Here is a 26,746-nt window from a genome sequence, read left to right as displayed (position 1 = left end):
AAGCTGCCATCCATGGGCATAGATAATAGAGTAAATCTATGACATGAAGAGGGCGTTTAAGCCCCACCCTTTAACATATAGAATGCTTTACTCAGCATAAAACCAACAATTTACTCTATATACTTACCTTTACTAGAAGAGATTAAGTAAAATGAAGTACATAAATCATAAACACAGAAGTCAGTGTAGTCATAGTAACTAAAGAATAAAATTATTGATGTTTATTTAGAATAATTTCTCTCACTTGAAGCGAGTGGTGTCAGTAGATAGTCGTGTCTTTAGGCACGCACATCATCTTAATCTCATCACAAATCATCAGTCAGTAAGTACTGTCAGTAAGGCTCTTCCAGCTCCAGCCATTATAATATTACTGAGCATGCGCAGTTGGCTGCATCAAAATGGCGTCCAACCACTTGGTGAATCAACTGTGTACTTGAAAATAACGACGAGAAATCATTTTGGAGAATCTAAATGCCAAACCACACTGCACTAGCGTCCCTTAAGCGCAATAGAATGGTGCAAAAATTATCTTTCTAGGATAAAAACTGTAGGACTAATTCTTCCTTAACTGTGGAAGAAGAAGAACTTGAGAAGAAGGAGAAACCTGAACATTTGGTGCATGCAGGCATGCATCATGCATGCATTAATTCATTGCCGTAAAACTATCTTGTAGAAGCTTTTAACCTGTTTCAATAAAATTATAAAGGAAATCTTGACTGTCAGATAAGCTATAAAGAATTCCTGAAGATTTACACAGGCTCAATGCTTCTGGGATGGCAGCCATTTTGGGGGCGCGCTCGTCCAACTCAACCCTACATACCATGCGCTAGCGCTGGTAATAAAATTGACAGGACAGCTGATTCCATTATGTCGATTTTGTAGAGTAAAGGGTGAAAGTGTCTCTCACATTACCAGTGAGTGTTCAAAGCTAGCTCAAAGAGAGTATAAAAGAAGGCATGATGGCGTGGCTAAGTACTTACATTGGGAGCTGTGTGGGAAACATCAAGTTGCTAGAGGAAAAGATGGTATGGGCATGCACCAGAAGGTATTATGGAAAATGACTCAGTTAAGATTTTGTGGAATTTTATGATCCAATGTGATAATTACATCGAGCATAGGAAACCTGATATTGTGGTGATAGACAAGATCGAGAAGAAGTGTTTGATTATTGATGTGGCAATACCTGGAGACAATAGAATAATGAAGAAAGAAGAGGAAAAAGTAGAGAAGTATAAAGAGCTAAGACAGGAGATAATAAAATTATGGAAGATGAAGAAGGTGGTAGTGGTTCCAATTGTTATTAGAGCATTGGGTGCTGTAACATCTATAGACTTAATGAGTGGTTAGGAAAACTGGATATTTCAGTGAGAGTTGAGCATCTACAGAAAACTGCTTTGTTGGGGAGTTCCCACATTCTCCGAAGACATCTGAACGCTCCATGACTACTTACAATTATCTCAATTCATTTGTTATGAATAGATACTTTGTTCTGTTACCAACCTTACATTTTGTGTTGTTGTGCATTTTGAGAGATAATAACTAGACAATTGTAAAACAATGAAGGGGCGAGCCTAAGCAAGCAAAGCAATGTACATACAATAGATCTTGATCGATTTTTTTGTATTTTGTGTTACATTTCATTTAGTGGGATTTAGATTTTGTTTTGTCAGTTTTATTTATTTTTGATTGCATGATAGTTAGTTGATTGTATCCTGATAAACTAGTAATCAACACTACTCTATTAGGTAATAGCAAGTACATGCATATTTATACTTATCCAGCATATTTTTTAAAATTAAGTAGAATGTTATTTACTTCATCCACAACATCAGTTTTAGCTCCATTAGTTAATAGAATATCAACTACTTCAATACAGCCACTCTTAACAGCATTAAACAATGGAGTTCTGCTTTTCCTCTATTAATATATTATTAATAAAATGATAATTTTAATATCTTTAATCATTGAAAAATTGCCAACATCACATGCACATGTAATCACTTGATCTATACTTCAAAAATTTGCTGACTATTATGGTTTGTAACTACTTTGAAAGGCTTACTGTATCAGAACCAATATTAGGATCAGCTCCTTTCTCCAGCAAAAATTTGATAATATCAATATTATTCTTTTCAATGGCTCTAATAAGAGCAGTATCGCAATCAGATGCATACTATTATAACAAATTAATTATTACATTACATGCATGCAACAAACTTCAGTAACATTAGGATCAGCTCCTTTCTCCAGTAATAATTCAACAATATTAGAATTATTATCTTCAATGGCTAAAATAAGAGCAGGATTACCACCAGATGAATACTATTACAACAAATTAAACATTACAGTGCATGCATGTAGCAAAAAACCTCAGTAACATTAGGATCAGCACCTTTCTCCAGTAACAATTTAACAATATCAGTGTTATCATTTTTGATTGCTATAATAAGAGCAGTAGTACCACCAAATGATTGCTATTATAAAAATTAAATATTAAAGTTCATGTACAGCTACAAACCTCAGTAGCATTAGGATTAGCTCCAGCTTCAAGTAGACTAATAACCTCCTCAGGTTCAGTATGAGATTGCATAGACCTTATCAATTTTCTGTCCTAAATAATTTTAAAATGTAAATGATAGCTGCATAGGAATAGATCATACCAGACTTGAACTTTCAATTATAACTTCTTTCCCAATTGGTGGAACTCCTTGTTTAAGAGACAATTCTTGTGATGCACTAGCTTTACTTGCCTATAAAAATTAAATTCTAAAATCAAAGATTTTTAACAGATACCGTATAGCAGGAAATTTTCGTTGCCAAAAACTTTTGTTGTCTTTTCAAGAAGGCTTTACAAGATAATTTTGTTGATTTTATTTTCGTTTTGCCTAATATAAATTTTCACTACCACGCTCATTTAATTAGTACCACGTGTATGGTTTAAGATGGAAGAATGTCTATGGTTCAGTATGGTTCACTGTGGTTACCACATTTATAAAGACATTTGGAGCCCATCAGTTGGAGAAGAACTGCCTTTTGTGTCAATTCTGATAATGCCACAGATTGCTATGCCGTGGCTGTAGTGAAAGAGGATCTGTCATGGGTCAAATTTTCGTTAGATTAAATTTTCATTGTCTTAAAATTTCGTTCAAATTTTTGGGCCGACGAAACAAACGAAAATTAGCACCCAACGAAAATTTCCTGCTATACGGTACTGTAATGCTAGCAAGGTAAACATGCATGTCTTTTACAAGTAGCATTTGTCTCATTTGATGCATGTACAGACTGATGCAGTATATATACGGGAAGGTATTTCTCAAAATGTAAATGGACAAACTTTCTTGAGTAGCAAGGGTTTTATACAAGGAAAAGCACACAATTGAAATCAACAGGTCATTAATAATTTTAAATTGTAAATAGCTATTATAGTACTAGGTCATATACCAGACTAGAACTTTTAATTGAAACTTCTTTTTTAACTGGTGGAACCACCCTTTGTTTAAGAGAAACTTTTGAAACTAGTTTCTTTTTAGCAACAGATTTCAAATATGACTCTAAAAATAAATAAAATTAATTTAAAATAATTGATACATAAATCTCACCTTCCTCTAATTGTGGTAATTCAATTACTGTAACTCCTTTATCCTTCAGCTTTTTCAATTTCAATGGATTCTTCAAGTCTCTTATGACATCATCAAGAAAACAAGGTAGTATAGCATAAGTGATGATAACACAGTTCTCTCTTAGTTGTTTAAGAAGTGCATAATAAGACCATGAAAATGTACCAAGGGTTAAAACCCAGGACCAAACACTAGTAAAAAACCAAGGCTTCTCAAGACGAAAGGAAACATAAGGCAAACCAAGAGGAGCTGTAGGAGACAAATCAGATTGTTTCTCAAATAAAGGTATCAAATTTTGAAAGGAAGCTGCATTTAATAATTTGGCATATTCTTCTTCATATTCAAAAAGAAGTTGAATAATCCCATCATCATCTTTAACTAGTTCAGATAATTTCTTCAATAGCTTGTAGTTGAGGTAGCCAATGAAATCATATTTGCTTAGAAACTCAAAGAAGCTTTCAAAGTCATTAACCTTCTCAAGAATATCAATGCAGGGCATCAACTCAGATACAACATGTGCTTTTCTCTTTAAGCATTCTTTTATCAAGATTTTGGCATCTTTTACATCAATTTTTTGATGATCTTCAAGGGATTTTTTAACTCCAAGAACGAGAAAATCATATTTTCCTTGTAATTTATTAGCAATTTCTTGAAGCTCTGAAACTCGATCAATTTTGAGCTCTAGATTGCGCACACCTATACATTATACATTTACATAACCTATTCTGTTACAATGAAACTCTCCTTACCTGGATTGACAGTATCCAACTGCTGCACTGCATGCCCTATTAAAATAGAGAAATATTGTATTATGCCAATTCAGCTCATATCCCAGAACATCATGCATGATGGTGGCAGTGGCCTTGCAGGCAACTAAATGGTAGTAGAACAAAGATGGTTTTGGAGCTTTGTAACATGCATGCAATACTGCCTAAAAGACTTTTCCAAAAGGACTATTAAAGGTCGAGACAACTTATGTAAAATCTTAGTAATAACTAAATAAAATGATGCAAAAAAGATGATCAATGCAAAGTACATATGCTGAAACAATGATCATATAGGATATTCATCATGCATACAAAGGCCTCAATCTTATTGAGTCTATATTTGTTTTCACTGAGTATGTGTCTGCTATATGTGCTTCTATGCATCATCTACACAGGCTCACTTTCACTGGTAAGAGGTCTATCTGATATTTCATTTCTTGGCATAGCAATATCATCTATATAAAGAACTTAAAAATAAAAATTTATTACATCTTTTTTACTCTGTTTTTCTTCATCAATACCATCAGCTACAGCATTCTCTCCTATTCCTCTAAGAGCAGTTATCAATGTATTTATTGTTGGATTCTCCACACCATCAGCTTTACGCAACCAGCTAGCCAAACACTCTGTAAGACAACGATCAACTTGCCCTCTGTGTTCTTGTTCGATGCTAGTCAATTTGTTATGAGAAAGTAGAAGACTTAGACCAAGTCGATGATATGATGCTTTGTTGTAGTGATGCTTCTCAAGTAATGCAATTACTTCATGAAGATCTTTAATATCTGCATGCATTTAAGAGTCAAGCGTATATAAATATTGACAAGACCCTAATTCCTATACTGACCTAAGGTCCTTCCCCTCAGTCTCAGAATAGCAGGCCTGTGAACTGGTTCAGCCATTGTAAGGTTATGGCTTACTATTCACTAAATTCATAGCCTCACGTAGCCAGCCCTTCATGCATTGGTAGCATCAGCGCTTTTTATAATCTTAATTTTGTCAGTGGTGGGTGGTGCCATGGATCAAATCATAGATAATAGAGTAAATGAAATTCATTTACTCGATTATCTATGATCACATTAATTTTAACATAATCATGCGACTACACGCAAAAGTTAGTTAAATACAAATACTAAACCAGAGCATTATTTTTCTCTCGATAGATCAACACAGTTTTCATTGGTACAATCACATGCATGAGCTGCATGGTTATTGCTTTCTTCCACAGATCTCACTAATGTAATTTCTAAAACTCTGCATACATCATTTTCACATTACCAACTGTCTAGGTCTATAGAATTACAGAAGTTGGGTTGAGAGTAAGAAGCTATAACAAAAAGAATGACCAAAAAGGGGTGTTATTAGTAATTGGCAGATATTTTATTAGGCTAATTTGTAAAAATAAACCTATGTAGGATTTCCGACCATTAGGGATGCTTTGACAAGCAACTGAGGCCACAAACACTCTCCAAAAAATTACCAACAACTCGATGAAACATAGTACCACACCTCTTCATCTCCATCCTTTACAACAAAAGCAGTTACATAGCCACCAAACCTCTCTGTTATCCATTCTTCATCATAAAAATGTTAATGGCCTGAGTTATATTGATGACAATGCATGCAAAAATGTAAAAATCTTTTGGGTTAAAATATAGCCTTGCTTCAAGTAAGAACTTTTCACTGGCCTTCTCTCCATCAACAGTGCCAGTATAATCATTCATCAGTGTGTATCCTTCATGCTACCTGCGGTACCAGTCACCATGACAATTATATACAAGGTGTATGTTGATCACTCTCTATAGCATAACAGATGTCTTATCATCAAGGTGCTTCTGTAGGCCAGTAAGATAAGAGAGGAGACAAAAAAGGCTCAGAGAGAAAAAGAGAGTGACATTCAGTAGGCAATGGTTTGTCTGGTTGGGCTACTTCAATATTTCTAAAAAAGAGAATGTGAGATTGACTAGAGTGTGCCTGTAGTAAAAGAAAATGTTACTAGTTCAAGATTAGCCTTTTATTAGGTGGCCCTCTTCTCTTCCAAATGTTTACCAAGTCATTGCACAAAAACATGATCTTCCTATAAAAATTAGTAGCTACCATATAGCAGGTTTTTTCAAGGATAAAAAATTTCACAAAATTTTGAGGACTTTTAAAAAACTCATAAAATTAAATTCCATGAAAATCAATTTAATACAATACGAGATGGCAGAATAGTGGAAATTCGCAAATATTAATTTAGTAAACCTCCGGATACAGATTATTTGTTATCCTCAAAAAAATCCGCTATACTGTACATTATCTTAAAATAATGGGAGATGCGCTTTATGATTATTAAGAAAAAAAACAAATTAGAAATACCACTTATACATACAATATAAGTCTACTTACGTCACACAAAGTTAACATAATACAAATACAACACATAATATAGTTACTGGTATAATTATTGTAAGTATAATTGCATTGCATCATTGCATGCACTTACAATACATAATGCACAAGTACAGTGCACATAATATGACATAATACAACATATCCTCCTTTGCAGAAATTATAGATTGTAACGAGTGAAGTGATTACTACAAAGTTGATGTTATTTAATATTGATACTGTGTTAGTTTTAGCTGTTTTTGTTTATTGTTAGAACTGAGACTGAAAGTTGCTCTATAATAATCTTTATCTTTGTAACAATAAACATAAATTAGCTTTGATTCAACAGTTACTGTATATGTAAGTTAATAATAGATTATTGCTTATGTACACCAAGTAGAGGTTCCCATGGCCTTAACAACACATCAAAGTTGCTTCCAAGTTTCAACAAAACTATTATAATGGATAGTGGGCTTAAGGTATTAATGTAACCCAGCAGTACAGTCATATAAAACATATCTAACAGTCAAATTAACTAATATAACATGTACATGTAAGTAAAAGATAAGTTTAAAACAAAGTTTGCTAGGGGGTTAATACATGTAAGTGTACCCTAAATAGGCAAGAGGTGTGTCACATTTATCACTGTATTATCTCAATTACATGTACACGCCTGGGCATTTATTCTAAACACTAAACAGAGAAAAATCATGTAAAATAAACTAAAATGCCAAAACTTGGAATCAAACCTACATCCCACAACCTTGTGAACTCTAGATTATAAGTGAACAGTTAGGCTATTTGGAACAATCTAAATGCCATGGCTCATGCACTGGTTAGAATATGCATAATTATAGTTGTAATAATTAGTGATGGGCGTTAATTTGAGGAGATCATTCATTCAAGAAAATACAGTAATTATTTTAATTGGTAAACTCAAACTGTATGTGATAGAATTAGTAGTTTACTCACTATTAAGAAGTCAGGAAATTCAATTTGTGATTCACTCTCAAATTGTTCCCTTATCTGTGATTGTGTACCAACATCAAGATACACTGGACTAACCCACTCCGCCAACACCTCTAACTGGTTTGACAAGTCAAACAATTATTATGACAATGTTAATGAACTGGTTTACTTATAAGGAGATGTGCGGGGCAATGATGGCCCATGAAACCAGCCACTGATTGTTAGACAAGTCTTTGAAGCCGTCAGCACTTCAGATACCTAACACATGTGAGCGAGAGAATCTGATTGGTCAATTACATAATAGTGGCTTATCTTACTTGATGGAAAGAGGCTGGAGTGACTTCAAAGAATACAAGAGTTCCACAAAGGAACAATAGAATGGACTATCTGATGAGGCTGACCACACGGTCCACACTCTACATACATGTACTAAAATATTATTATTATGAATTAAAAATGTACATACCATCAGTATTGAATAAATCAAGTGCCCCTATAGAGTGAAGAGAATAAAGTATTAATGTCATATTTTGTCATACCATGTGGTACCTCAATTAGACAAATCTTCTGTATACATAAAGATTAAGTTGGAACTTTTTAATTTGGTAATTTTATGTACACAAGCATGCACATTAATGATTTGTAGTTTAATACTTAGCAGATTTAATCACAAATTGCCTATCGTCAAAATAAAACTCCACTACATTCAAGTGCTGCTACATGTATATGGTGAGTCTTACCACCATCTTTCTTCTCCCATGAAGGATCTACAAGATAGTATATGTATGCAATCCTTCTACCCTCCAGCTCATCATCATGACACAATAATACATCTCTACAAAGAGAGAGATCACTCTACATCATGTGAGGGTACATATCAGTCATGTGACCTGTGTAATCGTATTTAGCACAAGTTGCATCCACAGTCTTATACAGGTCAATACCAGTTAGCTCTCGTAATCATGGCAATACATCACTTAATAATAAATCCCTAGTAATTATAATAACGGAAAACACATACTGTATAGCTCGTAATCTTGGAGGATGTTTTGATAGCCATTCATCAAAATAAACCCATTATTTGCATGCTCAATGGCCACAAATTAAAACCCACCAATCACAAGAAGTTAGCAATTAGCCTGATTTTTCCACTTCCAAATTACCAGCCACACTGTATGTTCAAGTGTACAAAATGACAATAAAGTTTTGTCTTACCAAAATTGTTTTATTTAGCATTTTTAAGATCGATGTGGCTATAGAACAACAAATACCTTAGGGTGGGTATTAATTGCGCTCTTAAATTTTAGCATTTTAAAGGGGGTCCTGATTTAGCGAAATGTAATATTAGTGAAAATAGGCAGAAAATCAATGGTAAAACCCCCATTCAATAGCATATACCCCCCCCCGTAACACAACTCAAGACGCCCAATCTATACATTTAAGAGCAGAACACTTCATAGGACCACCCTATCTACTATTATCTTGTTACACATCTTGCCTATCTTGTGTACTTGTTTACACTTAATAACTATTATTAGCGACTGGTTGAATTAGTGATTTGAAGTACACTCGTTAAAATTAAGTGTCGCAATTAATACCCATCCTAAGGTAAATCAACAACAACAGCAACAATAATAACAATGATAATAATAACAAGGACAATAATAATAATAATTACTTCTTTGAGTTGTTGTTCTTGTCAAAAAATTTCAATTTTTAAGATCCGATACATAGCCCCTCCCATATCCGGTCTCTATGCCCTCACTAATGAAATCCTTAAGAGTCCAACACATGAATGGATCAAAAAAGACATTTGCAAACTCTAAATAAAGTTTTGAGTAGTGAAGAACATGCAAACTTAATCTTTACCTGATTCAAAAGGCTCCTTGTTCCTAAAAAATAATTATCATTAATTAAAATTAGTTAATTAGCCTAATAAATTTAATCGTCCCGCCCACCCACGTGCTAACCTGAGTCACCTCCGCGTTTTTCATAACTTTAAATGGCTTTCCTTCAGTATTGTTGAGCTCTGGGGCATTATTCTCTCTCCTCGCTTTCTTACTAGACTGACCAGGACCTGTTGTAGGCGCTAAGGCGGGGAACTCAACAGAAGCAGCAACATCATCGCCATCACGGCCCGTTTTGCCATCGTTTACTTTTGGATATCACCGTATACTGCGTTAAAATGGTGAGTGTGTGGTTTTAGGTGTATTTTATTATTATTTTGTTTTATTTCTAGTTGCCATTATCTTTATTAAAGGCAGCACAGGATAATCCTATGGTAAGGAAACATTTGAAATTAATTACATTTGGTGTGGTTATTGAACGTAAAATAAATTAAACGGTATATTGCAGCCATTTACATGTACATTAAAGAGTTAAATTCAAGCACCATAATAAAGTAATGGGTAATATTATCTTCCTCCTCCTTCACTCTGTTTCTCCATTAGCTGGTTGAGTTGAAGAATGGTGAGACGTATAATGGTCATTTGGTTAGTTGTGATAACTGGATGAACATACAACTGAAGGAAGTAATTTGCACATCAAGAGTGAGACCTTACATGTAACATATAATGATACATGTATATATATATATATTATATACATGTATTTATTTAAAATGCACAGTATGCCACTTCAATATTTCTCTGTACATCAAAGTGTGTGTGCTACATACATGTACTTGTAGTTGTATTAATAGAGTGTCAATGATATTTTAATGTTTATTGTGTCATACTGTAGGATGGTGACAGGTTTTGGAAGATGCCAGAGTGTTTCATAAGAGGCAGCATGATTAAATACTTAAGAATCCCTGATGAGGTACGTATAAAGCACATGTATTGTACATGAGTAATACAATATGTGTTAATATTTTAATATTGCAAATTTTTCATTAAAAAACCCAAAAATGTACATGTACATTTACAGTATCTACATTTACAAAAATCTCATATGGAATTCTAGTAATTGGCATATTTTAGGTGCTGATAATGTTAGAAATTGTGGTCAGAATCAGCTCAAACTTTCTACATAGCATAAAGACATCAATATATGTCAGAAAATGTAATAAAAATTTGGGGGTGATTTTGGAGCCGATTTTCACAAAAAGCATGGGCTATAGCCTTAGCTTTTTTGAAAAAATTGGCTTGTAATGCTCATAGCTCAAAAATTAATTTTGTTGGAAACAACTCAAACTCTCTTCATACTTGTAACATAAAGACATTAACATGTACATTGTACATGTACATGTATCAGAAAATGTAATAAAAGTTTGGGGTGATTTTGGAGCCCTTTTTCAGAAAATGCATGAGCTATAGCCTTTGCTTTTTCCCAAAATTGGCTTTTTTAAATGCCCATAACTCAAAAATTATTTGTTGAAAACAGTTTAAATTTTCTACATACATGTAAATAATAGAAATTCAGTGGTCTTGTTGGAGCAATTTTTTAAAAAAGAAATATATTTCCTTTTTTACAAATCTGTCTTTAGGTGATTGACAAGGTAAAGGAGGAAGCTTTTAAACCTCGTGGACCAAGACCAGGTGAGATAGAGGGAGAAAGACTCTTGTTGTGGAAAATTTTCTAATATTTTTACTATGTCTTGATTTCGTACTTGAAAGCTGAAAGTACATGTACATGTATGTATTGTTATAGTCTAATTAATCTTATATAAATACAATACATACAATTGCTCCTTTGACTAATTCAATGTTTTGGTACATGATTAGTACATGCATTAATTAGTAAATGTACTTGCATTATCATTATTGTTATTATTATTATTATATTTAATTATTTTATCTATTTATTCACAGGTGGTGGCCCCAGAAGAGGAGGAGGAGGAGGAAGAGGTAAGTATAATAATTTTTTTAATTAGGAAACTACCGTATACGTCCAAAATTTTCGAGGGTTCAAAATTTCGTGTTTTCAATGAAATTTGCTCAAAAGTTAATATTCGTGTGAGCTAATTTTTGTGTTCTGGCCATAGTCTACATACAATAGAATGGCATTAGAGGTGGTTTAAATTTCGTGGATTTAAAAAGAGCACGAAAATAACGAAATTTATTACACCTCGAAAATTAAGACGCGTACAGTATTTAATATCAAGTATTTATTGTACATGTACATGTATGTACATTGTACGTACTACATACTTGGCTTCTAGTTTGTACGCTAATGCCCATTATGACTTTATGTACATGTATCTGTAAGAGATATTAGAACTGTATTATTATTTTGTGGTTTGTAGAAAGGCATTACCTTAATACCGGCCTTGACACTAATTGTGCATATACATGTACATGTGAGAAAATTTTGAAGAATTATTTTTGTGATAGGGTAGAGTTCTCAGAATAATTATTATATACACATGCACATGTATATTTTAAGTATAATTTTTACTATGGTACATGTACATGTACAATGTACATGTAAGTAGTAAGGTTACTGAATAAAAGTGATATATTTATTTTCGTTTCTACACGTCATTGCATTTCAGTCCTTTGATCTCTGCCCCCCATAACAGACAAACATGTCTTAAAATTCCATTATAAGCCTCACAATGACTTCATAATTAATTTATCTCTGTGGGTGTTTTAATCTGGTATGCCCATACATTCATCTCTTCAAAGATATTGTTTGTTAGTCAGTGGCTTTCAACTATTAATCCTGTATGGTATGACATTACTGCTAAACGACATACACACATAGTACAGTCATTAGAACATTTATTAACATGTACATGTATATTATACATGTACATGTACATGTATAATACATGTATACATGCATGTACATGTATGTGTTTGCAATGTCAAGTATGTGCTCTCTTGTTTTTGTTGTAAGTCTCTCTCACGTTGTTCCACTTACTCAAATGTCAGTTGAATAGTGTAAATAAAGCACCCACAGAATCTGCCTAGTGATATTGTGTATAAAGGTATAGCACTTATTGTGTGATTTGGTAGCTATTAATTTGGTATGCAATCATCATTGTTGTTCTAATGTTTGCTGATGGTTGAGAGTTTTGATTGACATAGTTTGTATATTATTTTTTTAAGATTGAAAGAAATTTTTTTAAGTAATGCATTTCTTGTAACATTGCACAGAAAATGTATGCTTAATAGTAGAAGAGAAAGAGGGAGTAGTACATGTACTTAACTTATACATACATCATGTTCATGTAGCTAGAAATTTTTGTAGCTCAAAATGTCTGTGAATTTTGTGAATTTTGCGAATTTGGAATAATTATTGCAAAAATTGGTACACAAATTTATGACCTGCATGTACATGTCCATGTAACTAAATAAAAAGGCATTGTGAATTTGCAAAAATAAAATCCGGAAAAGCCACTCATGGCAAATAACACAATTTTCTAGCTATGGTATAAAGTAGTCTTTTATTGTTTGTTCAAGTACTGTGCATGTGATTGTGTACATTGGATGAGCTCATTAGCTAGTATCCTCCATAAGGTACTGTTGCTATTTCTTGTGGGCTATTTTGAGGCTTAAGATGTCATGGAAATTGATTGTTGTGGTTTCATTTGCACATCCTCACATGATCACTATGGACTATCATATACATATACATGTGTACATGTACATGTACAAACGCTAATTGGAAACTATGGAAACTAATGGACTCGTTAGGCCAGCCACTATTAGCCATGCATAAAAGTACATGTTAATTCGCACAATACATGTACATGTACTATTATTGCAATTATTATTATTGTTGTTGCATGTGATATGTACATGTTTGTCACATGTTTTTGACTAGCATGGAGATGCAAAAATTGAATATTAGTTTGAGTGCCCTGTGGGTTCATTATGATAATTGAATTGTTTGGTCTGACTTGATGTTTTTATCTTATTGGATTAGCTTGAGCCTTAGGCATTATTGGCAATTACACCTCATTTCCTTGTGGCCTTGTTTTTGTCTCTCATAACTCTCCCTCTTCTCTCTCTTATAAACAGTATTACTATGCAGTGCTGTGATTCGTTTATGATAGAATTCTGTTCGTTTAGCATATTGTAGTTAAGTACAGGTACCTAATGTAAATTAGACTTTTTGTTATCATAGATCTTCTTAGAACAAATTGCAAGTACAAGTGCCTTCTTAACCCTTTAACACCGATAGACGTACTTGTACGTCAATAACATGAGGGGGTGTAGTATAATTGTTATTTTCTTTTTTATTTATGGAAATATAACATTCTAGATAGCTTTAAAAGGTTCTCCTTTCATCTCTCTAACATATATAACATTGTCAAAGACTAAAAACAGAGTATATAGGTAGAAAAGTCCAGTAGCGCGACCCAAACTGTTCAAAATGATCAGCGGCCGAGGTAAGTCACCTAAAAAATGACACAACAACAAAAGACAGAATGTTTAGACTTACCTTTGGCTTGTGAAATCCTCTAGAAGTGAGTAGAAAAGGCGAGCGACTCGAGAGAGCTGCTTTGCCTAACATTTCAATGGAGAAAAGCGGTAGGTGTGGCCACATTTTGCTTAGCAACGGCTTAGCAACCATGGCTTCTCGACCAGTCACAGTGGTGTTTCTACTCGTAGCATCTTCTCCACTGACTTCTGCCTCTTCGTTCTTTCATATCCTGCCTACTAGGTCCTGCTTAACATGATACAACTCTCTCTTTCCCTTCGCCAAGTCCGTGTATTTGAGAAAAGCTTTGAGTATCTTTACAATAGACGCTGCATTGCTTTATGCCGCTTCATTTACTATTATACTTCTTCTATCTAAGGATGAACATCCCATAAAGGCTGCTAGCAAGTTTCAAGTCTCGAAGGACAAGATCTTGAGAGATATGCATTGCTAAACTAGTACCACCAGAAAATTATTTTTATTCCAAAAATTAATTTCGGTGTTAAAGGGTTAAAGATGTTCTTGTATTGTCTCTATACCAAAGCACATGTGCCTCTGAAATGAGGACATTTGTGGTACTGTGGGCCTAATGGAGTCATGGTGTCCTTAATAAAGGCTGAGATAGGACAGTACTATATAATGAGGGTGGTAGTATTGGTTCCCAGGGTAGACGGGTTTGTCTGCAGTGTCTGGTTGTGTTTAGGTGTGGCTAAACCATGCTTGTATACTACACATGTCATGAAATTATAAAGAGGAAATGGGAAGATAGAGGGTACAAAACAAAGAGAAACCTCATTTCTTTATACACACAGTTCATCAGGATCTCATTATTCATTAATGTTGTATTGGGATGTTCCTACCTATAGAGATGTTGGGTGCCTTGCCTGTATTATTATTATTATTATTATTATTATTATTATTATTATTATTATAAATGAACAAATGGAAGAACAGCAGTAGCAGTCACAAAATAATTTATAATAAGTTAAAATTTAAAATTTATATGAAATAAGTTAAAAATTAAGGATAGAAGGGTTAATAGGAGCATCATCTTCAATTAACATTGGTCTCAATCTGCTCCTAGTACCTCTCAGACAGAGGTCAGTCGCTCTCAAAAGTGCCATACTCATTTTGACCCGAAGCCAATGCACAACAACACTGTAGGGTCTTTCCCAATTAGAGGCCAGATGGTCACCCAGTCAGTCCAAGAATGTTTTTGTCTCTGAACTCATTAGGCCATCAACTGAAAAACAAAGTGGTGTAAAGCTGACATTATTATTATTATTATTATTATTATTATTATTATTACTATTATTATTATTATTATTATTATTATTATTATTATTATTATTGTTGTTGTTATTATTATTTATTATTATTATTTATTATTATTATCATGATGTGGTCCGAATCCATTATACTGAGGGTAAGGCTGAAGCCTCTCTAATTGCACTCATCAAAGACAGCCAGTGGTGGTTTGATGACAGATGCTCTCCTAATGGATGAATATTGATATCACTGTCGTCATAGTTACAGTGTATAGCTTAATGGCCCCATGCCTTATACATGTACATGTAGCTCTGATATGAATGTACATGTACATGTGTATGGTATGTGTCAACTTTATATGCCCTAGTACATGTTGGGTGTGTATTCATTATAATTGTTTTTAGATCCTTCTGCAGCTGTTCTCATGGCACATCTGTTTCTGTCCATGCCCTAGCTGGTTTGACTGGTACATTTAGTTTTGTTTTTGAAGTGGATACTGTGAATTGGCACAATTTTTATGAGTGTGTGTGTGTGAAGAAATTTGAACTAATTCTTAAGATTCTCAACGTTTCGTTTCAATTTAAAGTTCCGGTATTTAATATGTTTTCTGAATTCCATTGCAATTTTCCCTTTCTCTTTCTTTCACTCCTACACACACGCACTCTCTGACTTCACACTTGCTTGGTATGCCATGAACATTAAACTCTGGTATTTTAATGTCCCATCAATCTCTCATTGGTATGTGTACATTTATGCATATAGTGTACATGTGTGTTATGATTGTGTGTTGGTATGTGCATTTCTAGTAGTGATTCATTGTTTATATCAAAGTAGGCACTAATCTAATATATTGAGCATTTATTGTCATGTAATGTCTTCAATCGTTGGCTGTTTGTACGTTGGAATGTCAAGTGTCAGCTATTCATTAAGTATTGATTCATGACTAAAATGCAAAATAAATGCATGTAGAATGCAAACGTGTATTGATTATGGTGATGTGATGAGGGAAAATATGATTTAAGTTTAAAGAAAGGAAGACATTTTGTGTGTGTGTGTGTGTGCGTGCGTGCGTGTGTGTATAATTTATTGTTAAGCTTTGAGAGATAAACCTTTGTTCCTATAAAAGGAAGAAGTGGATTAGCAAAGAGAGAGTGTGAAAGGGAATAAAAGAACAAGTGAAAAAGAGACAAAAGAAGTAACTAACTAACCTAACCAATAGTATGAGCACTTATTAATGAGGCCAACAATGTACATGTACATATGTACTTGGTGAATATGATTATGAGTTGGTACAAGCCTATAAAAAGGTACATGTACATGTACCTTTGAATTGAGGGCACCTCTGTATTAAGGACAGATATTGCCCAATGGTTAGAGTATGAGAGTACCTACATGTACATGTACATGTGCAGTATCTACATGTACATACATGTACCTTTGAAATGAGGACACCTCTGTATTAAGGACAGGTAATGTGGGCTCACTCCTAATGGGGAGAGTACCTACTAGTATCTAGTACATGTGCAGTATCTACTTTGTACTTGCATGATATAATGTGTGTGTGTGTATGTATGGTCAGTGCCTGTGGGTAATAGTGTGTTGGTGTGTGTGTTGTGTTTTTGTGTGATTGTATCGTGTCATGTTCTGGTTTCTTTGATGAGTCTTTTATGTCATCGTTACAAATGAATTATTTGTTGGAGTGGTTGAAAACACTCCTTTCTATCTGCACTTCAATCTCTTTCTCCTTTTACCTACTATTGACTACATAATAATCCACCATACACTTGTACTTAATACTACTTACATTGTATATATGTGTGTGTGTCTATAATTGGCCATTACACTGTACATATACACATGATTCTGGAGTATCCTGTATTAACCACATGCTCTAGAGTTGTAGCTGTTGAAACTTGAACAGCTTGACACAATACTTACTGAGTGTTTTTTTTTGTCATTTTGAGAAGTGTATCTGTAGCTATATTACTGTCATCTTACCTTCATTTCTTGTCAAGAGTGTTGTACATGTATACCTTTTTAAAATTCTATTTTTGTTAAACTGGTTCCTTTTCTCTATCCCTTATCCTCCCTCCCTTTCTCATTATTATTGTAAAGCTATAGCTTATTCTATTACTGTCATCTTATTATTCTTATATTTCACTTCTTGTCAAAAAGTGTTATACATGTACATTATATGCATTTACATGTATACCTTTTTAAAATTCTATTTTTGTAAAATTGGTTCCTTCTTTTTCTATCCCTTTATTTCCATCCCTTTCTCACTATTATTGACTACATTGTGTGTACCTTCATTTTGTTTGTTATTATTATTATTTCTGTTCACTTCATTACTTTTCCTTCCCCCACATCTTCCTCCTACCTGAGTCACGTCTCACAAGCACAAATACATGTACATGTACTTATGTACGTACATGTACATGTACTGTATATGTACATGTACATGGCTCTGTTTGTTTTATTGGTTGTGAGGTATTTACTCGCTGACACCTCATTTGTGAGTAATTCAATAAACAGTTAGCTTCCAATTTGAGGTTGTTTGAGTGTTTTCAAAATAAAAAAATTGTTGTTTTGTCATTATTGATGAGTTCTTCGAACTCCTACATGTACTTATATACACTTAATTCTGCCCCCTCCTCTCTCTCTCTCACTACATCCCATTGTTTTGTGTATAATATTGTCTGGCTTGTCGCTCCTTTTGGTATATAGTTGCCATGCCTACCGACTGTGTATTTTATTCCCCAGATGTGATATGAATTTTAATTTCATTATGGCTCTACTTTTTGTACTAATTGACTGCCAATGCAGCTACCATCATGTCACATGTCATGCGTCTAATGCGTGCATCTGCTGTTATGCTTGTACAATGGGCATACATACATATGTACGTGTATAATTGAATTTTATGCACGTGTTACTATATTCATGAAAGTATGACATACATGTACATGTATATTGGATGCAGCAATTCTCTCCTTTCTCCCAACCTCTCTTCTTTCTGTCTTCATTTTTTTTAAACTTCCTTCCCCTCTCCCTCTCTTTTTCTCTCTCCCTCCCCCTCTCTCTCCCTCCCCCTCTCTCTCCTTCTCTTCCTCTCTGTTTATGCAGGCAATAGCCAGCACGCTCTGATATTTTATTATACTTTAATTATTTAATGATATCAATTTACAAATAGATAGACCGACAGTCGCCGCTTAGCATTCTCAATGTAATTAATGCTGTCACCGAATCTGCTCCATAATTGTATAATTTGCTAATGCAGCAACTAATTATACATGTATGCTCTTGTGTTTGTACTTCCCCTTTCTCTCTCTCTCTCTCTCCCCTCTTTTTCTCTCTCCTTTTCTCTCTCCTTTTCTCTCTATGTATACATGTACATGTACATGTATGCATCTATTACATCATATAATAATATTTATCTGTTTGTGTGCTTTCCCTCTCTTCCTCCTCAATTCTGTAGACTAAACATTACCACATAGTACAATACACTCATACCTGAGGTTGTCATCTTATTAGTTAACCTATTACCCCTGTATTTATTCCATTAATGGACCAATTGACGAACCTTATGTTGCTATTAATTGACAGATGAAGAATAATGCGATCAATATAAATATTGAGATATGACATTACTTCATAAACAGCTACATGCACATACCTCGTATGCATCAATGCCAAATACGCAAATGTAGGTCACGATTCATTCTGTTTATTTTGTAAACGTCTCTTCTTCTTTTTAGCCTACAATTGCCCACAGATTTCATACACAATTTTGCCTGCTCAATTAACCGCCTTTTTTGACAGACTTTATTTTAATTTACACTATACGGCAATAATTGAGTCTCGTTTCTTAAATACACCCAGCGAGCCTTTGACTTGAATTCTTAGACCTAATCTGTCTGTCGCCTTGAACGTGACCAGTGACCCCTTCGATATGTGAAGTATGTACTAGTAGAAATACTATCAGTGTACACATGTAGTTCCTCACTACCATTAATGGCTCTTGTTTCTTGGCATTATGTGTCGTATCTAATGAGTCTCAATGCTTTGTGTTCATTAGTTGAAGTTATGCAGACGCAAACAATGAAAGAAGTATGGAGACAGGGTGATGTCCTGTCCCTTTATTAAAAGATTACTGTAACCACAGAGTGTTGTTTATGCATGCTTTTTGAAGCTTTCACATGTTAGAAATTACCCTCTGATTAAAACCACATGAAAACTTAGTTTTTCTTAGTAAGTCTTTCAAGGTATGATGTGATATGCTCCATGTGTTATTGGGGAGTTAGTTTGTTTGATATACAGGCTAGTGGTTTCTCACATCTTGCCAGGGCCTGTGGAGATATTGATATTGTACTGATTCTGTATGCCTAACATTGTAGAGCCTCCCTTTATACTGATGGAGGGTGTGTATGTGAAGGGTATGTTGTGTATTATGTGCAGGAAGCAGGATTTAGCATAATTTTGTAATCCTATATGTAAAGTTGGGCTTCATTGCTATAGTAATCAGAACTGTAGAGATTGGAATTTTATTAATTCATCACTGCTTATATTTTATTGGGTAAAGCCCTTCCTGATGTGTATTTTTGTATGTATGTACATGTTTTTATGTATGTATGTATCTATATATGTGTGTATGTACATGTACATGTATGTATGTACGTGTATGTCCGTATGTATATGTGTGTGTGTTTGTGTATGTACCGTATTTCCTCAAATAGGGGCCTTACTCAAATAAGTGCCTATCACTAATATATTACCACTATAGATATGCATATTTGACCCAGTATTATGTGCACTTGTGTTTAGAGTGGTTCAAATAGCTTAATTGTTCAGCCTCTGTCTTCAGAACACAGAGTCGCTGGTTTCGTGATTTTGCCTCTGCTAAGCAATAAACGCCTAGGCCCTTATTTGAGGAAATACATTGCATGTATGCGTATGTCTGAGTGTGACTAGGAGTTGGAGCCCCTTAATGTTTTGCTTTCTTTATAGTATCATTGATTTCTTTTCTCTTTTTGACTTTCTCCTCTCTCTCTCTCTCTCTCTCTCTCTCTCTCTCTCTCTCATTCTCCTCTACCCATACATGTATTCCCTCTTCCGTCTCACACTCAACAGTATCAATTTCCTAATATCAATGTAATTGTGTGTTGATGTTTTGCATTATTTTGTTAAACGCTCGCCACAAGGCACACAAACATTGCATGAGGTAATACATGTACATGTACAATGTACAATGTATACAATGTATGTGTTTGTAACTGTGTGCGGTTTCTGGTTGAATATAAATATAAGCTGCTGTCATTAGTTCACAGTTATTAATATGTCACTCATTAAATATGCAGTCATAATGTTACAGCCCAGCAGTCAACATCCTTTCCATCTCACCCACCAGTCTGTCTGTTTCTCTCCCCCTCTCTCTCCCTCCCTCCCTCTCTCTCTCTCTCTCTCCCTTCTCTCTCTCTCTCTTCCTTCTCTCTTTGCTCACTCTTGTCTGCCCCAGTCTTTAATTTGCCACATGTAAGTGCTTGTCACATGCATACAAAAGCACATAGTTCCAATACTGATTAGTTTTAAGCATTTCTCTCACCAGCGTTTGTGTCTTGGTGCATGCTGGCTCTCTCACTGTATTTTTGATCTCTCTTCCTTCCTTTTACTGTTTGCACCTATAGCAATGATTGTTGATACACTGTCTGTGAACATTTAATATCTTTCACTCTTTTCTCTCTGTCTCTCTCTCTCTTTGTAGGTGGTGCCTCAAGAGGGAGAGGAGGTCGTCCTCGTGGCGGAGGTGGAGGTCACAAAAAATAACAAGAATGCCATTTCCTTACGTGCATTATTTAATTATACTCATGCAATTACAACCTTCCTCGATCTTTCTTAATTTTCCTTCTCTCACTTTCTCTCTCGTTATCAATGCATTATTCTAATAGTTATTACGTAAATATGTTGTGTGTATGTGCTACAATTTCTGCCATGACAACGACTGTGTTAATCCTTTTTTCCTTCCTTTGGATATTCTAATTGTCTCTTACCATATGCTATTGCCGTATAGTATACCTGACCTTGATCAGCTTCACTGCATGTACAACTCTGCCTGTTGCTTTTGACGTCAGATCTTTCATTGGAAAGGATTCCATTCTAATGATATGCTCATTTCTGATCTGCTTATGCAAGGAATGTCTGAAGCCGCTCAACGCCGTTGATTGGAAGCCCTTCCGGTGCAGTTTGTTTGTGCAGCTGCTAGCCTATATAAAGCACGTGTTTTGCTGCTATTTCGACAAGCAGAGACTCTCATTTGCAAGACAAGTGATTCAAATCATTTTTCAAGTCCTTCATCACACTTATATACCTCCAATAAAATGCAAGTGAAGTTTTATTGTGTAGTTTTGAATGCTAGCTAGTTCTGGCTTACATCATAGTGCTTCATTACAATTTTCTCTTAATTCTGCAGGATAGTACAAGTTTTTCCATGCTTGGTACTGCTAGTAAAGCTAGTGCTTCTCTCTGTTCTACTGCCATCAGCTACAGGATCATACCACTGCAGTAACAATGCCACTCAAGTAAGCACCACTGACTAGTGTACATCACTGCATGATAGTGTAAAGTAATGAAGGGCTAATATCAAAAATTAGATTTTTACAATCTTAATACAGTACTAATTCATTTATATTTTCCTCTTTTTCCTGTAGAATTCTTATTTGTGGCGTATTGAGGCATCCCCTCCAATCTACCTCTTTGGCACAATGCATGTTCCCTACAAGAAACTTTGGGATGATGTCCCTGATAATGTAAAGAGTGTTCTCAGCCTCTCGGAGCACCTCTGTGTAGAGCTACGCCTCACCGACTCAGAAACCTCAAAAAACCTTTCTGCGTGTCGATACCTTCCAAAAAATGAAACACTAGAGAGTGTACTCCCTGGAGGCCTCTATGTACGCGTGTTGAAGTACTTTGTCCGGATTCAGAACCAGTTCCCAAAGTGGTTGTTTGGTAATGCGAGTATCAACGGTCTCTCGAGGATAGAGAGTGATCGTCTCTTCCATGCTATGATTGGGAACTGGAACAGGCTCAGACCTGTGTGGCTCCTAATGCTCATCAGCTCTTTATCCAGAGAGAACGTCCAAGAGAGGAGCATTCCCCTTCTTGATGTGTTTCTAGATCGTGCTGCCGAGGGCATGGGAAAGAATGTAGAAGCAGTCGAAGTATACAAAGAGCAGTGTCGACCATTTAACAGACTTAATAATACAAAGGTGAGAATGTGCAATACAAGTACTACAATGATATATGCATATATACATGTAGTAAAATTTTTTACTCATAAGCCTTATAAATGCTAAGTAAACTCACTGCATCACTGCTGTATGCTATATGTCTGTGGGTCAGAGTTTATAGTATATGACTCTTTCAACCTTTACACACCTGTGTTTATAGGTGGCTAGTCAATGATGCTATTAATTACTTATTTTTAATTATGATTTTTAGCATATTGCGGTTTATGAGAGCAATTAGTTCAATTACTGTATCAGTATTCAAACATGTCTCCACCATGCATTCCAAGCCTTCATTACAAATTACTTTTCAACTATCAAATTAAATTTTAATATAGCTCATTAAAATTTAATTAATGTAATCTTTCCTAACTAATAGTCGTGTTGCATTTTATTATTTTCGTCCTTGTGATGCATGACTATGTAATGTATATACTAGTTTCTAATTGTTTGCATGCTTACTTGAGGCGTTGCTCTAATATTTGCATGCTCCCAGCCAAGCGTCATAATTCTTTAATCATTTATCACTATGGTAACTGGTTCATTAGATTAACCCTATCATTCCTCTTCTCTCCCTCCCTCCCTCTCTCCTTCTCTTTCTCTCTCATAGGTATTCGTCGCTTTAAGGAAACTCTTAGATTACCTTGAGCCGTTAGCCGATGGCCCTATATCGTCCACCGACTCAGACCTTGAGACCTACAACTGTGGCGACTTCAAGAGTCTAGTCTCAGCGAGGCCCATACTCCCACTCCCTAGCTCTTCAAAACTCCCAAACCTCACGTCAGAGGAGGCCGGAGATCTTGAGAGTATCAACGAGTTTCTCGTTAGTCAGATAGTTTATAGACGAAACAGACGAATGAGTAAAACGATTATGAGCCTTTTGAGTAGACAGAGAAATGAGACTTACCTCTTTGCCATTGGAGCAGGTGAGAACACTGTTTTATTTAATTTTACTATGCATGTGTGTACATGTACATGACAGGTATAAAATTTCATTTAAAAGTACACTGTTTGTCCATACCCCTGACCTCTCTTAGCTTTTGACTATCCTTTTGAGCTTTATTGAAAGCATTCCAGGCCCACTCTTCCTTTGCTACTTTCCCTGAGTGTGTAAATGTGTTCGATTGCAAACAGATGAAGCCTTGACAAAGCTGTGTATTGAGAGCACTGATTGACTTCTTTCAGCTAATGATTTTAATATTAGATTTAGTGACAATGTTACATTTTATTGCGTAATGAAATAGAAGAGAGAGTGAGAGATGAATAAGATGGTGAAAGGGAGAGAGAGAGAGAAAGGAAAAGGAGGAGTGAGGGAGAGAAGGATAAGATAGAGTAAAAGGGAGGAAGTGTGAATTTATAAGTGTGGCTGTGATATCCTCTTAGCATATTTTATGAACAGTAACCAAATGCAAAAACAGCCCATCAACACATTCACTAACTATGGCTGTATCCTCCTTCTGTGTACACATTTAGAATTTGGAGTATGTGGCCTTGATAGCTACCCTACACATGCACTCATAAGCACAGCTGTTTGGAATTAAATATTATCTCAGAATTGCATATATTGAATTAGAAGAGGGAATGGGTGTTTACGTGTCTGGCATTGATTAGTAATGCTTTGATTTGGTTTTTATGAATGAGGACTTCAAAGGCTGTGGGCATGTTGATATGAATAACATCATATCTAATGTACAGTACTTGTATTATGTAAGCCATCAAAACCTTTATATTCACTCAATGAATTCATCATAATACAGCCATAGGAATCAACCTGTTTACGAACTCTGTTTAATTATGACATTTTTCTTTCTTCAGGTCATTTTGTGGGTGAAAGGAATGTAGTACACATGCTGAAGAAGAAAGGCTACAGTGTAAATAGGCTATCAGTTACTGAGACTATTCCTGGGTAAGTAATAATGCACTACTCACATACTTAGCACTCTGGGTACCCTAGAATAGCATAGTGTTATATCTGTTATTACAATGGAACCTTTATAATAAGGACACCTCTATAATGAGGACATCTTGCAATATCCCATTTGTAATGCTGATATTTTAAAGGACAGGTAGTGTGGGCCCAATGGTGTCTATAACAAAGAGGCTACACTGTATACACTAGTATTACTAGTACATACTTGCGTTAGTGCATAAGAAAAATATTTATGCAAATGTCAAGCCAATGATGTGATCAATACACAGGAAAGTGTATTTAAGCAAATTTCCATACGTCAGTTTTCATTTGATGTAATTCACTCATCCCCTGGTGTGTGTGTGTGTGTATAGCACCTGGTCAGAGCATGAATGGAATGGCATTAAGATTGCATGACCTGAATGACTCACAGATTATATCCAAGACATCCAGGAGCCATTTTACATAATATTTAAAAATACATTTTACCGTATACGGTAACCCTAGTCCCTATTGAATGCTTTTGATTAGTTTTAGTTAGCGGTTGCCATGGCAACTATAATTTGTTAATTTGAAGAGATTGTTGTTGCCTTATGTGTTAAACGTTTTGTCGTCACGGCAACCTTTGTGTGTGGTGAGAAAAAGAATTTTAGCTTAATTGATAGGAATTTCATTTCTCTCTCTCTCTTGTAGTCCTCCACTTCCCAAAAACATTATATCTCTGGGTGATCCTTCATCGCAGCTTACCATATTAAATATATCCAGTACAATCCCAACTCTACCACCGAACAGACCATCTCATGTCCCTCCCACTCTCTCTCCTGAAACCATTGCCAGGATCATACAATCAGTTTTCAATAACACACAGTCAATGTAAGATAACAATTAATGTGAACAAATTGTATTATACTGTAATTATGCTTTTGTTAAGAGTTATGTGCATCCGAAATACATGTACTGTATTATAATAGTATGCTGCTTTTTTAAATTGCCTTCTCCTAATTTTTACTCTTTTTAATTTAATTCTATCTTTTTCAATAGATACACAGTTGACTCGGTTGAAGTCACACCCACCACTACATCTTTAAATTCAGCAACTGCATCAACCACTGTCGCCACACCCACCTCATCAGTGACTCCTCCCACTTCAAGCAGTAGTCAAACACGTAGTTTAACTATTAGTGATAGTCAAAGAACTAGTGATGATAGTGCATTCATTCCAAGTGCTTCATCAGGTTTAAGATATAATATAGGACTAGTTTGTGTAACTTTATTTTTTGTGTTGTTAATAATCACATCAGCTTTGTGATAGATTAAGATTATTTATTTATTGTATTATAATAATCTTCATAATATTCATGATTTAGAGTCTCATCAAATTGTTATTCTTATTTAAATTTTATTTATCCATTCTATTGTGTGTTCATGTATTATAATTACAGTGATCATCACTTTAAACATTCTAAAATTACTTTATTATCTCATATTAAAATTATTGAGATACTGTTATGCGTACTCAATAAATTTTGAAGTTTGTATTTCATAACAAAATTAAAAGATTTGATCAAAAATCAATGATGTTCAATAACTATTTCTGCTAAAATTTTCTACAAGCTTAGGACAATAAATTGGGATTTTTCTGGAGCCAGTTTTAAAAATTCTAATGTTTTTAAAATGCTTTGTCTTATCAATGTACCGTAAATGTTCAAATAAAAGCCCGGGCGTTTATTTCTTTCCAGGAGAAAAAATTTGCATAAAATAAAAAAAGAAAAAGTAAAACTGAGATTTGAACCCGGACCTCCAGGTTTAAGGCACTCAGGTTAACAAGTTAGGCCATTTGGGACACTCTTAAAGGGTAAGTCCGGTGTATTTTTGGTGAATTTTTTTTATTGGCTTAATATGATTGCCTGACCATAATAATGATGTATTCCAACTCCCATTCTCTAAAAAAATTTTTTCACTGAGATATGAGCCTTCAAAGATGCTCATTTTTATTACTTCCTGTCGGTGGGTGTGGCTAAACGTGACGTCACTAGAGGCATAGATGCAGATAACTCCATTCCTTTATAGGGGGAAATAATCCTTTATTCTCATGTCTAGTAATTTAATATCACTAATTTAAAGATTGGGATCATTAGCTTTCATTATTCCAAGCATGCAACTACAAAAAAAAGACTCAAAATAGCAAACAAGAAA

At 34.8% G+C, this 26,746-nt stretch overlaps 3 protein-coding genes and 1 long non-coding RNA gene across 8 annotated transcripts in view; 2 read left to right on the top strand and 2 right to left on the bottom strand.

Annotated features, from left to right (window-relative positions):
- Positions 1-9,783, bottom strand: part of LOC100633431 (uncharacterized) — an 11,654-nt gene extending 1,871 nt beyond the window's left edge. For 2 of the 4 annotated variants that reach the window (XM_019997273.1, XM_019997276.1), the window contains exons 1-22: positions 9,691-9,783; positions 9,590-9,612; positions 9,399-9,542; positions 8,611-8,711; positions 8,461-8,553; positions 8,187-8,213; positions 8,038-8,136; positions 7,890-7,978; positions 7,724-7,837; positions 5,229-6,458; positions 4,885-5,166; positions 4,786-4,839; positions 4,367-4,402; positions 3,600-4,313; positions 3,442-3,551; positions 2,661-2,750; positions 2,519-2,611; positions 2,370-2,474; positions 2,218-2,322; positions 2,063-2,173; positions 245-1,917; positions 128-198 (exon numbers count right to left, since the gene is read on the bottom strand). In XM_019997273.1, coding sequence (XP_019852832.1) covers positions 1,774-1,917; positions 2,063-2,173; positions 2,218-2,322; positions 2,370-2,474; positions 2,519-2,611; positions 2,661-2,750; positions 3,442-3,551; positions 3,600-4,313; positions 4,367-4,402; positions 4,786-4,839; positions 4,885-5,166; positions 5,229-5,283 — 1,899 coding nt within the window. In that variant the 5' untranslated portion in view covers positions 5,284-6,458; positions 7,724-7,837; positions 7,890-7,978; ... (5 more) ...; positions 9,590-9,612; positions 9,691-9,783 and the 3' untranslated portion in view covers positions 128-198; positions 245-1,773. Of the gene's footprint in view, positions 1-127; positions 199-244; positions 1,918-2,062; positions 2,174-2,217; positions 2,323-2,369; positions 2,475-2,518; positions 2,612-2,660; positions 2,751-3,441; positions 3,552-3,599; positions 4,314-4,366; positions 4,403-4,785; positions 4,840-4,884; positions 5,167-5,228; positions 6,459-7,723; positions 7,838-7,889; positions 7,979-8,037; positions 8,137-8,186; positions 8,214-8,269; positions 8,325-8,460; positions 8,554-8,610; positions 8,712-9,398; positions 9,543-9,589; positions 9,613-9,690 lie in introns of those variants that run through there. The other 2 variants (XM_019997274.1, XM_019997275.1) reach the window with 2 other exon arrangements.
- Positions 9,722-21,341, top strand: LOC100633302 (U6 snRNA-associated Sm-like protein LSm4). The gene is made up of 7 exons (XM_011405957.2): positions 9,722-9,908; positions 9,960-10,001; positions 10,171-10,269; positions 10,463-10,540; positions 11,208-11,259; positions 11,533-11,568; positions 21,123-21,341. The coding sequence occupies exons 1-7, from the start codon at positions 9,906-9,908 to the stop codon at positions 21,182-21,184; spliced, it is 372 nt and encodes a 123-aa protein (XP_011404259.1). The 5' UTR covers positions 9,722-9,905; the 3' UTR covers positions 21,185-21,341.
- On the bottom strand, positions 13,832-14,408 carry LOC109582530 (uncharacterized). The gene is made up of 2 exons (XR_002185129.1): positions 14,114-14,408; positions 13,832-14,069 (listed from the first exon to the last, which is right to left on the bottom strand). It is a non-coding gene; the product is annotated as an uncharacterized LOC109582530 (long non-coding RNA).
- A 175-nt stretch (positions 21,342-21,516) lies between the features above and the next one.
- Positions 21,517-26,027, top strand: Tiki (UPF0632 protein A-like). Of its 2 annotated transcripts, none has more exons than XM_019997253.1 (7): positions 21,517-21,737; positions 21,828-21,936; positions 22,066-22,623; positions 23,252-23,567; positions 24,457-24,547; positions 25,244-25,423; positions 25,592-26,027. In XM_019997253.1, coding segments are annotated over exons 1-7 (1,524 nt in total). In that variant the 5' UTR covers positions 21,517-21,735; the 3' UTR covers positions 25,860-26,027. The 2 variants fall into 2 exon arrangements, with proteins under 2 accessions (XP_019852812.1, NP_001266208.1); NM_001279279.1 differs by having other exon boundaries at positions 21,736-21,746; positions 25,592-25,859.
- Positions 26,028-26,746: the final 719 nt, after the last annotated feature.

This window comes from Amphimedon queenslandica, unplaced genomic scaffold (assembly GCF_000090795.2).
Source record: "Amphimedon queenslandica unplaced genomic scaffold, v1.1 AMPQUscaffold_13378, whole genome shotgun sequence".
In the NCBI taxonomy this organism is placed as follows: domain Eukaryota; kingdom Metazoa; phylum Porifera; class Demospongiae; order Haplosclerida; family Niphatidae; genus Amphimedon; species Amphimedon queenslandica.
The sequence above is the reverse complement of the archived record's forward strand: the minus strand, read 5'-3'. Positions and strand labels throughout refer to the sequence as shown.